Source organism: Anoplopoma fimbria, chromosome 10 (assembly GCF_027596085.1).
Source record: "Anoplopoma fimbria isolate UVic2021 breed Golden Eagle Sablefish chromosome 10, Afim_UVic_2022, whole genome shotgun sequence".
Classification (NCBI taxonomy): domain Eukaryota; kingdom Metazoa; phylum Chordata; class Actinopteri; order Perciformes; family Anoplopomatidae; genus Anoplopoma; species Anoplopoma fimbria.
Genome location: NC_072458.1, coordinates 21,465,468 through 21,479,475, shown reverse-complemented (window position 1 = coordinate 21,479,475; position 14,008 = coordinate 21,465,468). Strand labels below are relative to the sequence as shown.

Genomic DNA, 14,008 nt, shown 5'->3' with positions numbered 1-14,008 from the left:
TCCATTTACAACTGCATGTAAAATGTAATGTTGGCCCTCACCGATTTATTCAATAAATCAAAACCATGAAATTGCAATAAAATTTAAGGTAACAGTAGTCTTCTTCTTTTATTCTTCTTTCGCTTTTAGTTAATACTTTAACATTAATAAAAACTGACTCCAGCTACTTCTTATGAAACTATGCAGCGTAGTATATTCCAAAACGTTCTTATCCCAACTGTTCACACACTGGTGCTTGGTCAGGTCCCTTGGCTTTACTTTCTAATGCATTCCATCAATAACGCTCCACTACTGTCACACTAAACCAGTTGGTAGGATAGTGAAAACAAAAACACTTAGATTAAGGCAAGAAAACCACTCAGTTATGTTTAGAAAAAACATTTGGTTTGGCTTGAAATAAGTACATAAACAAAGAAAAACGTGCAAAATGTGACATAGGTACAGAAAAGACATCACAAATATCACTAATGTGACTTCAAAATACCGCATCAATACCTTGGGACCCGAACACAGGTCTACTGGTTGAAAGTCCTGTGTTTGTTTGACCCTCCCACATTGTGTGATTCATCCTCTGGGAAACACGAATGTCTGTACAACCTTGTCTGAAACCAACATAGCATCTCTTACTGAAAGCATGTCCAAACATAGCACAAAAGAAGTCTATCCTCCTTACAGCACCAACCTTAAGAGGAGAATGACGCTGGTCTACATGTACTCAAGTCAAAATCCTTTGTGACCTGTTTATACAGGGTAAGACTGCTCTCACAGGTTAATCTGGAGGAATTACATTTAGAAAACTGTCATCTAAAGGATAATCCACATACCCCACAACTCTGATTAGGAGAAATGCCTTTACAGTGGGATCTGTAGATTATCCAGAACAACCAGGACTCTTAATCTATGTAACAAATACATCTAGACAGTCAAAGATCTGAACATATTCTGCAAAAAACTCACTCCTGCTGATATATTTCAATGTTCTGGTCTTAAAAATAAGAGCCCAACCTTTCCTTTTCTCCCAAAGTCTCCAGATGTTCCCAGTTGGCCTGTTTCATCTAAAACAATCACAAAATATATAAAAGATAATCATTGTTTCATAATGCGAAGATCTAGTTTTATCTCTTGTTCCACTTTCTGGGAGCGTGCCTGTTGTTAACTTCATTGTGAAGCCAAATTAATTTCACCAAAGAGGAAATCTAGTTTGGTGGATTCCTTCCAAACATTAAATAATCACCTGTTTTTACCCAAAACAACACTTGAAACCATTCTTGTAGAACTTCTTTGACTTTAAGCAAATAAGTCCTCTATATGTGTGCTTAAAAGGAAATTACTTAAACTCATAAATGGGAATAAGAAGCTGCAACATCAATTTTCAAAATAAAATGAACAAATTCACGTGTTAGTTGTTAGAACGAACATGACGGATACACAATGAATAGATAGAAGATTTAACCCCTTCAGGTTCTATAGGTTGAACTATTTCACCTCAGACAGGTGAGAGGGACTCATCTAGCATACACTGTTGAATAATTCTATTTAATTCACATTTTTAATTACTTTTCACATACTGCTTAATGACCTGCAATCCCAGTTGATCTCTGCCTCGCTGTCTATATCATGTCAATCTCTCTCTCTCTCAATCTAGTTCCCGTGACTGGGGAGATTATTGACATAATCTTCTGTCCAGTCCTTGAAAGCATCTGTCTTAATGTCCCAATCCCTCTGTTAGCTGTAATCTTGTATTCTTTATTCACTTTTAATCATTTCTTTCTATACACAGAAAACATAAAACAACACGGAATAACTGGGGAAAAACACTCCCAAACAGGTATTTAGGCTGCAGGTTAAAAAAGATAATTCTGATATTGTTTTACTTCTTTGTATTTGTCTCGGTTGTAAAGAGTCTTAAATGTTTGGGAATTAGAGAAAGTGTAACGCAAACAGAAACAAATCAATTCTTACCACGTTGCTCTCTTGGGAGTCATTCCCATAATCTGGTGTACAAAGTCTACTAAATATATTTAAATTAATATAATTTAAATATATTTAAATTATTATGTTTAATTAATTGACAATATTGCAACAAAACTATTGTTGAAAAATTAACATAAAAGTAATAAATACATGGAATCCGTGTATTGATAAGCCATCATCAGACAATGTGGTTCATTTTTATTCATCACCTTAGGAGGGGATTTTCATTTATCCATGCAAATCATAGATTAAAAACAACAACAACACAAAATGACATCATATACCACAGTCATTGCCAAACATGTATCATTACCATCTCTCAACAACTTTTAAATCTACGTTTGAATACAGTCTCACATCCTCTCACACATCTCAATCCCTGAAGAAGTCACTGTGAATAAGGCTGAATATTTACACAAGCATACGTTTTCATTAGCAGAAACAGGTCGCTAGTAACCGGCTGAAGCTAATGACAATAAACACATAACTCTTTTCACCTTTTAGCCTCCGTTGTGGTGCACATAGACTTGATGGTAGAGTCCCTACTTTTACCAACCTCCCTCATAAAAGTAAAGGTCTGCGACAGTATGATAATTTTGCTCCGAGTCTCCTTGATGTGTGAGTGGACTATTTTTTTCTAACATGTTAGCCATAACAAAGTGATAAAGGTACAGAGCATTGGCGCTGTGAGTTTGTTTTGGAGTCCTTCTGAGCCCTAGTGGTCAAAAAAATAAAATGACACAGCTTGAAATGATCATTGTGTAACTTGTAAAAAGTCCAGACATGCAACAATTATCATTTGAAACCTTTGAAACCAATCAATATTGTTAAAGTCTTGTTGTTTCAAATACAACGGAGCCAATCCTGACAAGCTTCTGCCGGAGTCCTCGGTCCTCCAAACTCTCAGCAGAGTGAGTCATTTCTCTCGTCCTGCAGAGCGTAATCTATCTCGTCCATCTCCCGTTCACAGTCCTCACACCCTTCAGCGCAGCATCCCTCCACCACCACCATACCATGAGGGTCCACCAGCCTCCTTCCTCCCATTCCACATCCTCCCATTCCTCCAACTCCCCCCACTGCAGACATTCCTTCCATTCCACCACCATTCCCTCCAAAGCCACCTCCTCCCATTGCCCCAGGTCCTCCCATTGCTCCCATTCCTTCCATTCCACCCCCATTACTTCCAAAGCCGACTACTCCCATTCCCCCAGGTCCTCCCATTGCTCCCATTCCTTCCATTCCACCCCCATTACTTCCAAAGCCGACTACTCCCATTCCCCCAGGTCCTCCCACTGCTCCCATTCCTTCCATACCAACGCCATTTCCTCCAAAGCCCATTCCCATTCCCATTCCCCCAGCTCCTCCTGCTGCTCCCATTCCCATTCCTCCCATGCCAACTCCATTTCCTCCAAAGCCCACTCCCATTCCCATTCCCATTCCCCCAGCTCCTCCTACGGCTCCCATTCCCATTCCTCCCATTCCAACTACATTTCCCCCAACTCCTCCCATTCCCGTCCCGATGCCCACAGCTCCCATCCCTCCAACTCCGAGCCCTCCTCCGCCAACAAGCAGCGCTCCGCCGGCGCTACACGCCAGAGGACCGACGGCTGGTCCCACTCCTCTGGGCCACATGGGGTCCATGAGCGCCCCCTGCTGGCCGAGCTGGATCAGCTGACTGACGGAGTAAACGCCGCCTCCGGCTCGAACGACGTCCTCGTAGGAGGGGGCGCAGACGGCGGCGCGAGCGTCTTCCAGCCTCACCCGGGCCCGGTGCTTCATCTCTATGAGGGTCTTGGTGTAGGAGTTGAGCGTGGCCACGGCGGCCCCCATGCAGCAGCTGAAGGACAGCCACGCCAGGCTGGTGGGGGAGAAAAAAAGTATTTAATCAGATCTGCAGGTCATCATGCAGCTCGTTGTTTGGAGGCCCGTCACACCAGAAATACGATTCTTTCTCCATTTTGGACTCTCCAGCTTGCTCAAATCGACTCCAATTTATTTGATAAGTTTCACCTTGAGATCAAACATACTTTTGCAGCAAAACCTTTGAAATTAAATGTGTTGCTACAAAATGGACGTCATCATCGCGGTGTCACCCATTGGTTTGTGGACTGCTGTTTTGAAGCCGCTCGTTTGGCGATTTCGCCGTCTTCATCTTGGATTACGAACGCCGCCATGTTGGTTTTTTTTGCAACCAATGAACGGAAGTTACCATATTTGGAATGCGGAGGAGTGACGTAGAGACGCTATTACGACTCTGTGTCAAATACAATAAGCCCGCACTAAAGCATACCCTGCTTTATGGTCTATTTGACTCTAAATGGAGCATAATTTACTAAATGAACATCATGCTGTATTTAAAAAGACTTTAAACTATTGGTTGAGAAGTCATTTTCTCATAGACTTCTATACAATCGGACATCTTTCTGCAACCAGAGGAGTCTCCCCCTGCTGGTCAGTAGAGAGAATGCACGTTTTAAGACACTTCCGCATTGGCTTCCCTCGGGTAGAACTGGACTGAAGTCAGAGTTTTGGGGGTTAAATTGGAACAAACTTACGCAAAAGACCATCCGTAGTCCCAGGTCTGTGGCCTCCAGTCTTTGGGCCCGATGCTCACGGTCATCTGAAACACTGTGGTGTACATCATGTGCGCCACCATCCCCATCAAACCTGGTGGAGGAGGAAATAGGCAGAGACAGAGGTAATTCATTGTTTTGGAGAGAATGATAAGAGATGAAAGACCAGAGGCAGGAATGAAATACAAGTTTAAGAATGATGTGTTATAACATGAGTTAGTGCCCCCCGACAGCTCACCTGAGAGGACGGTGCACATGGCGGCGTAGGCGTTGATCTTGAGGGCGTTCATCTCCCTCTTGGCACAGAGGCAAATCACTTCCACACACATCAGCAGGAAGCCCATGGCCAGAAGACCGATGTACGTGAACTCACTGATGACAGAAAGCCAGAGGACACCTGTGGGTAAAAAAAAAATACATTTTGTGTTTCATTAGAAACTCCACGTAAACTCTCTGTGATAAGCCAACAATTTGGATTTGATGTTTTTTCTTTTTTTTTTTACAAAGAAATACATTTACTGTTGAGTAGATGTTTGCTAATGGAAATTTACTCAAGTACTGTACTTTTGTATTTATATTTTATGCAACTTTCTACTTCTACTCTACTTCATCTCAGAGGAAAATATACTTTTTACTCCACAACTTTTTTCAGATTACTGTTTTTCATAACCATCCTGTTCAGAGAAAATCCCATATATCCAAGACTTGTGCTTTTTATTTTATAATGTTTGTCATAAACTGACGTTTAAAGTGTTTTTTTATGTGTTGAGAAATATTTACTACTTTTTAATCTCAGTAAGTACTTTTACTGTACTCTATGGCACTGTGTAGTATTATTTATTTTACTAAAGTAAAGAACCTGAATACTGCATACACTGGATATTTGCTTTGGTGATAGAAATATTTATTGGAATACATGTTATATTTTCTATGTTTTCTGTTACTGACCTTGTGTCTCTCCTGGCGTGAGCTCGATGAAGCTGCGACATTTCTCTTCCTGATCTTCACCTGGAGGAACAATCAAAGCAGAGATCATGAATCGACATCCTGACAGTGATAAACATCAGGTAATCTGAGTTATGTACTTATCGTAGTAAAATGCTATATTTAAATGTATTTAAACATTTCATTTTCCATTTTTTTATGATATGTCAACCTTAATTTAGGGGATTAAAGCGAAACGTATGTCTGTGCTTTTAGCCACAACAAAAGCTCGAGGATTAGAGATGACATAAATAATCTCTTGCAAATATTACGTTGAAAATCCTGAAAACGTAATAGAAAGTGTTGGCTTAAACTCAGCAGTTCAGACTCCTGTGGGAGAAAGAATTAAAGGTCAACCAATCACAGTGTCTTTACTGGAACAATACATGCCAGTGATTATGTTTGTAGTATGCTTATCAATAAACAGGCTGTTCTTAAACTTTGATTGTAGCTTTATCTACGAAAAACCAGGGATTCAAAAGGTTGAAATAACAAACACAACCTGTTATATCACTCAAATTATAACATGGGCTAAGAGAACAGCTGTTTAATCTTCTAATCTGTTCTTTAATATTTTGAAAAGACGATATGGATAACTGATACTTAGGTGTGAATCAAAACATGGCGGGGAAATACTATATCATAATATTTGTTGGTGGAAAAGTACACTAAGTACTTTACTTCCAACCCAGGAGACAGAACAAATGATGGCATTGTACGCTTCTACAAACCACGGGATACGTTTAATGATTGAACGTAATTTGACTTTCTGATCTAAAAATACGTTTTCATATCAGCATCATATAACTCTCGCAAAAATACACAATGCCAGGGGGTTAACGTTGTGAAATGAAGGTTTAAGCAGCAGAACTACTTGATTAAAGTAAGAAAAAGGATCATGGTTTGTGTAAAAACAACAACATAACAACGCAAGGTAACAATGCAACAATGTAACAGAACAAGGTAACAATGCAACAATGTAACAGAACAAGGTAACAATGCAACAATGTAACAGAACAAGGTAACAACGGACCGTTAAGACGTATCTTAACAACGCAACAACGTAACGCAACTAAGTAACTAAGTAACTCGTTTTTAGACCACATAACTTTCATACCAGGTAACTTTCAATACGGGTCGCTCGATATGCAAAAATTTCGACATCCATGGTTTGCAAAAACATACAATGCCAACATTTACAGTCTTGAGTATTTCTACTACAAAAGATAAATCCAATATTTCCCAGAAATATTAAAATTTTACAAATTTGTGTGATAGAAATTTGTATTTTTTTCTTCCTTTCTTCATTAATCATCTCATGACCCCCAGACTTAACTTAGGCCAGACCCCTATATTGGGAACTATTGGACTAAACTGGTTCGATTTATATATACAAAGATACTCCATAACAAAGATGACGCATTACAAGTTTCAACAATTGTTTGACATGGTATACACTTCCTGTTTCCGAAGCTAGTTGCCAGATCCCACAAGAGTGTGTTGCTGAAACAGAGAAAGGGCTCAAACAAAGTTAATTTTCTCCTGATTTGAGAGTTCGGAAATTCCATTTTAGTATCAGAAAGTTTGGAAGATATGTGGCGTGTGAAAAATCTGATTGGTTGATAACCGTGATATAATTTCACCTGCAACTGCTATGACATATAATCCCTTTGCACTTTTAGTATCACTCCGCTGAGAAAAAAAACTCATGGTTGCTAAGCGACAGTGTCAGTCTCGCCAACACACTGACATACTGATGTTGGGATTAATGTGTTGTTTTAGGCCTTAAGACAGTGTCAAAGGTCAGTGCATTTACTTTTGATTCTTTAAGTACCTTTAAACTTAAAGTTTTATTCCATTACTTGTCCTACAAATACTTCAAATTGGGTAAAAATGTTTCAGGTACTGAACTGGTACCATGGCGCTGCCAACAATGAACCTTTGAGTACAAACCCAGTTATAATATTATAACAATAAACTCTTATCACACACACCTTCATTGTGCTTCTCACAGGAAAGCCAGAAGCCGGTGTGGAAGTAGCGCAGCATGTACTTGTCCTCTCCCGTCTCCCAGATGTAGTGGACGGCGTTGGCCATCTGCTTCTTCTTTAACCTGGCCAGCTCCTCCTTCTGCTGGGGAGACAGCGTCACGTTGGTCTGCGGCTGCCTGGGGTCCGGGGTCGGGGTCTCTGGATGGGGGAAAGAAATTCAGAAATAAAGAAGTAGGAGCTCAGGAGTAAATGATGCAGAAAGCAGAGGTGCAGAAAGAGATATTTATTTTCCTCAAAGCTTTCCAAGAAACTCTGACTCTAAATCTCTAAAGTCTCCTGTAGTTCACAGCCTGTAACACAATCCAGCCCTGAAACACTGTTCTTTAGGTAATCTGTCATTTTCTATGGAGCGAAAATTGAATACTACATGGAAACAAATAGGCTTAGTGCCGGGAGATAAGACAGCGGGCCAGTGAATCCAGATAACATGCAGTTGCAGATACAAAGTTCTGAGATTAGCAACAAAGCCGGGATTATGTGAATCACTGCCAGTAAAGTCAAGTGTAAAATACTGTGGATGCCAATTCTGTTTTCTATTTCTGGAAATGTTAATAGTTATTCTTACATTATTTATATGCTGTACATTCAAGCAAAAATACCTATGTATGTCAAACTGTTGCCAGTCAAGTAAGTGCAATAGTTTATGACAACATTTTCAAAAATGCCCCCTTTTAAAAGAGCTACTGGATCCACACCAGTCTTTGAAATAAATCCAAACCTTCTACCAAATCTAATTGTCAGTTGTTGAAATTTCTTGCTAATAACCAGACAAGCAGAACTGAAAACATAACGGAAGTACTAAATTAAAAAACATGTAGTTTTTGACCCTTCTTGACCAAGTGAGTGAAAGCTGCTTTGACACAATTGTGAGATAAAGGGGCTCAATTACAAATTCATAGCGTATATACATAGCATCGAGGGATTGCCTCCAAATGGCTCTCAACATGACAACCGCTAAGATTGCCACGCTAAAATGCCTCCATGGCAACGCCAGAGGCTCGAGTTTGCGTTATGGAATTTAGCACCTTTAAGTTCCCAAATAAACACAGATTTGGTGTTTTCCAGCCAAAATACATGCATTTTGTTGAAAAGTGAAAGTAAATTTAGACATCTGCGTCACATAAAACCATTGTTTATGCAGCATTTTCATGACGAATTGATTGATGTGAGGCAATGTGTTGAAATATGAACATTAAAATGATGTTTATAATCTAGATGTCTAAAAATCCTCAATTATTCTACAAAATTTAGACCTAAATGCTTGCAAATCACCAAACCAGTTGGGTTTTGTCAGTATCTGGTTTACAGACTAACTTAAATACCTGTACATCAGTGTCAGCCATACTGAAATGATAACTTAGCCCTTGTTTGCCGGCCTCACCTGTCGTGTACGGCTGGCTGTTGTTCATCCCGCAGTTCTTCAACTTGACAGGTGACAGGCAGAGCGGCTTCACCACCTTGTGCGTTCCCTCGCACCAATACGAGGTGCAGAACGCCGAGACGGACAGCGTGAGGGCCAATGAGGTGAGGGACAGCGACAGCAGGGAGCGGTTACGTCTGGACATGTTCTCCAGCATGGTTGCTTCTTGACACGAAGATGACACTCTTGGAGAAATAAGTTATGACTAGAGATTGAGAGTTTTTGCTTTACTTTTAAGGTTGATACTGGTTCAATGGCTGTAAGAGCCTGAAAAGATCTGCTGACCAATCAGGATGAAGATGAGTGGAGCGAGTTGGGTTTCCGTGAAACCACAGCAACAAGCCAAGATGAAGCTTGGCGGGTTTGTTGTGGCGAGATTGAGATTGATTCAAGGAGGATGGCAGAAGGTAAAGAAAAGAGGGGATTAGGGATGTTTGAGAAGTGGCACACAGGTCAGAGGTTGGCTGAAAAGACGGAGGGAAGATTGGGTGTCTGGAAGAATGAGAACAGTCGTTGAGAGGAGGTCAGAGGACAGTGGAGCGGAGAAAAAGATGAAACACGTGGGATTTAACCAGAAGTCAGACAGAGACAGATGTGCAAGGCCAGAGGTTGCAGGAGGATCTTCGGCTCTCCTCCTGCTGCTCCAGTTGTAGTCAAAGAAAATCAGGAAAGTAGTTCATCATATTTAAAGTTCGAGACCTCTGTTTGTGTTCGATGTTACGGCACGAGCCAGGCGACGCGTTTGACTCCACACATTTCTTGTCACCGAGCTGCGACTCTACCCCATGTTTCCACGTCTCAGATCCTTTTCTTTTGTTTTTATTTTTATGACTTTTGCTTCACTCGGATGAGGATAAACGTCTGGATCTTATCCTGCGGACTTTGCGACTAATCAGGCGCTCTCTCACGGCCTCTCTCACGGCCCGTCCCGTTCCTCCACCTCTCCAGGAGTGATTGAGCTCTCAGGAGGAGGGATTAGTCTCAGGCCTACCTCAGGGCCTAGTAATCTGTGTTAATCTTGTAGCGGTTAGGTGGATGAGATTAAGATGTCAACAGAATCTCATGCCGTCTCTGTCTGGACGACCACCTGAAAGTAAAGAAGGGAGATTAAGAGATGAACAGTTGAGTCACTGGACATTATTATGTTGTCATTGTCATCATATCTTCTTACTTCAGAACCTGTTGACATGGTCGCTAGTCAATAAAACTTGAATCTGAATTTCTTTTTCAAAGGATGTTTAAAACAGAAGTTTAACTCTAACTAACAATTTGTCCTCCATGTATCATGCAGTGCAAAATTAGGTCCATCTGCAAAATACTTTTAAGTCCTATACATACAGTTTTTAAAAGTTTCCCCCTTCAGCAGGCGTCAACCTTGGAATCTGACAAGTAAAGCCAAACTGAAGTACCTTAAACTTGCATTCTCTCTACTGTCCATCAGGGGGCGACTCCTCTGGTTGTATAGAAGTCTATGAGAAAATGACTCTACTTCTCTCTTGATTTATTCCCTCAGTAAACATTGTAAACATGAGTTTATGGTCTCAATCTCTAGTTTCAAGTCTTCTTCAATACAGCATGATGTTCATTTAGTAAATGATGCTCCATTTAGAGTCAAACAGACCATAAAGCAGGGGATGCTTTAGGGCGGGGCTTACAGTGATTGACAGGTCTCTACCACTTCATTGTCCAGTCTGGGAGTTCTTTGTGTTTTTTAGAAGTTATTTGTAACATTCTGGTCTCCTAGAAACTGTATACTCAGCATTTGGTTGTACTTAGCTCTACCCTCTTTTGGCACTTCTGGTTGCAAAAAAAAACCAAGATGGCGACGACCATAAACCAAGATGGAGACAACAAAAATGCCAAACGTCAAGGCTTCAAACCTCTTGTCCATAAACAGATGGTTTAAGTCACAGTGACTACATCCACTTCTTATATACGCTATTTGCTCTTCTGGGGGGTTTAAAGTAGGAAAAATCATTTTATTCCACGCTTTCTGACAGTAACTTAAAACTCTCTGTATTCTCCAATAAACCTAAATGAAATTAACAGTGAGTGAGATATTCAAAATATTCTAACAAGTCTTGTGCATCAGCCCAAAAATATCCAGCCTGACATATTTGTTATCTTTGGAAACTTCACTGCAATTTGAAATAAAGTTCTGAGGGTTTGAATACTTTTTGTAATGAGAGACCAGAGCCAAGCACATTTAAGTTAACATGTGATCTGCCTGTCTTAAAAAAACAACAACTATATTCTTATTTGTCTGACGGCAGAAGTAAGTCATTCTTCTTTTCCACGGCGCTGTCCTGGTCACATGTGCCATCATTTTAAATAAATCACAAATGATGATGTTCGATGTTCAACCAGGCATTTGGTTCCATCCATCAAATCATTTTATGGACTGAAACTATAATCCTAACAGTACACCGATATTGTTCTGCTTTTACTTACTGTACATGCGTAGACGTAATGTCTCCACACACCTGTCCATTTCATAACCAGCTGACAGATTAACTGTTCCGAACACACAGCTTTGAGACATGAACTCAATCTACTCTCCGAGCGTACAGAACATTCATTTTTAGTGATTGTTAGTAGGATGTTTTGATGGATACAGAGACATGAAAACCATGAATATATTATCCACATTGAAACAATAAAAGATGCAAAGTCAATAAAAGCAGAATACACACTTTATTGCTTTGCATCATCTGATCAGGATAAGATGAAATCTTTGCACGTGATTGAACAAATCCAGCTGCTGTTCACGCTCAACTCTTCATCAGCTTACACAGCAAAGTAAAAACTCAGGAAATCGACTCACCGTGTTTGAGACTGTTTGTGTTTCCTTTCCCCGCTCCTCGAATGGGGATTCTGTTTTTCCTTCACCTTTCTTCAGCGCTCCCTCATCACTCCCTCCTCCGTCTTGGGTGAGTTTCCATCAGAAACCCACCCAGATTTCTCTAATCCTCACAAGTCCATCTGTTACTTTCCCTCCCCTTTGCTCTCTATAGTGTGTCTATTCATCCACAGCTCTCTCTCTCTCTCTCTCTCTCTCTCTCTCTCTTTGTTTTCTTCATCTATCTCCTGCTCTCTCACTCCTAACCCTCCTGACCTTCGCTCCTATAGTGATTAATCTGACGGTATGGTATGGAACAGCTTGGATCGAGATGAGTGTGAGAGTGTTGCTGCTCTCTAAACTTCAACCCTTCTTAACGCAAAGCGAGTGCAGATGTGCAGCATGTAGCACATCTGCCGCTGGCTTTAGGCAATCCCGTGACTCGAAAGTCATTGGTTTGAATCTCTGATTGGTAAAACAGCGACAGCATGTTTGGAACCGTTGAAACTTTCTAGTTTATTTTTGCCTCAGTTGAGTTTAATTGACTCTGTGAGAACAGATGCTAAGTATTTACATATGCTTATATAAATCAAGCAATTTAATGGCCAAGTTCAAGTATTTAGCCAAGTACGCCAAAATAAGAGGACAAGTCCATGACCTCATTCACCAATATATATTCCTACGTTTTTTTTCTTAAATTTGTTCCTGAGAAAGGACATAAGGAAAGTCCACTTTAGATTCATAATGTACTTGTGTTCTTATTATAGTGAATCCCATTGTCTTTGGAAATTGAAAGCATGTGCCAGTTGATCCTAGTTAGCGGGTAAATGTCCCGCCAAACTCCCAATAAATTATATTCCTTTAAATAAAGTGCATGAGACTGCAGGGCCGTTTGCACACACAGAAACTGGAACACCAAAAAGAAAGCCTAGAGGTGGAGAAATGAAGTCCAAAAGAAAACCTCCAAAAAGACACTTCAGTAGTTCTGAAGTGGAGGTACTGAACGCCAAACGAGCTGTCATATTTAGTAACATGATCAATATTAGATGACATTGTTCCCAATTAACATAATTGATGTGAGAATTTTTGGTGTCGTGTTTTATTTAAAATTTAGAGGATTCTGGAGGCTTCATCCTCTTGGAACCCTTCATCTCTGTGCAAAGTTTCATTGTTCATGTTGAGATATTTCAAACCGACAAAGATCCGACAGAGCGCTGCAGGAATGAGTCCTTTGAACTCCTGGTTCCCTTGTCTTGAAGTCAATGGTTTTTTTTTATGTGTTTTTGGTTACATGCCTGAAATAAAGTCTGTGTTTAACATAAGCTTAAGAGATTTAAACATTTATTTTCTATGATATTTAATATGTCAGTAAATTCCCCTCTTGCTAATTTCTAAGTTTTATGTGTCTTAAAAAAGGTGGTTGCTAACAAGTAGCTAAATGAAACTACAAAACATCATCACACCAACTGGTCCGCGGTTATCTTAGTGCTGTTGACGTGAAGTCATGTGACCGTTGTGTGGTTCCTTTATAGCCTAACCGCAGCTTTTTAATTCTGACTAATGTATTTACGCTTCAAAGCTCATAAAAGTGGTCGTCATTTGCAAAGATTATCTTGCTGAACAAAACGTTTAAGTATAATAAACTTTGATTTTAGTTTATTTTCTGAAATAATCCAAAATCGAAAGGAAAAATCCCAGTAGCCTACAAAAATACATCATCCTTGCAGCATTCTTATAAAACATACCAACACAAGTTGCATTGCTGATTCATCATTTTTTGGGGCATCTTATGTAGTTACTGCAAAAAAATTGGTGCACAATCATTCAGAGTGATAATGTAGAGTTGGAGATGTTTATTATGACGAGCAGCATCTAAATGTCATTATTGTCTAAGTGAGAGCTGCTGCAGCTCAGACAACGTTACGCTGGTCACAGAGAGGTTGTGGGTTCAAGTCTTGTGTGCTTCCTTTAATATGTGAATCTGACTGGGAAGAGAGGGCCAGTGGGATATATACTGTGAGGCTCGTTAAGGAAATGGGAAGCAGGTGAGTATGTGGGCGGGGAACGTCAGGTGATGTTTAATCACCCAAACTGTTGATGAGCAAAGGTGTGCAGGTCAATGTGTTTAGATCAGCAGGAAAATATAGTTTAATCTCTGGAAATAAGA

The 14,008-nt window shown here is 40.2% G+C and overlaps 1 protein-coding gene across 1 annotated transcript; it reads right to left on the bottom strand.

Moving 5' to 3' along the window:
* Window positions 1-2,827: 2,827 nt before the first annotated feature.
* Window positions 2,828-9,159, bottom strand: si:ch211-232m10.6 (uncharacterized protein LOC572203 homolog). Its single transcript, XM_054605599.1, has 7 exons — window positions 8,964-9,159; window positions 7,524-7,720; window positions 5,496-5,544; window positions 4,786-4,944; window positions 4,530-4,641; window positions 3,566-3,832; window positions 2,828-3,004 (listed from the first exon to the last, which is right to left on the bottom strand). The coding sequence occupies exons 1-7, from the start codon at window positions 9,157-9,159 to the stop codon at window positions 2,878-2,880; spliced, it is 1,107 nt and encodes a 368-aa protein (XP_054461574.1). The 3' UTR covers window positions 2,828-2,877.
* Window positions 9,160-14,008: the final 4,849 nt, after the last annotated feature.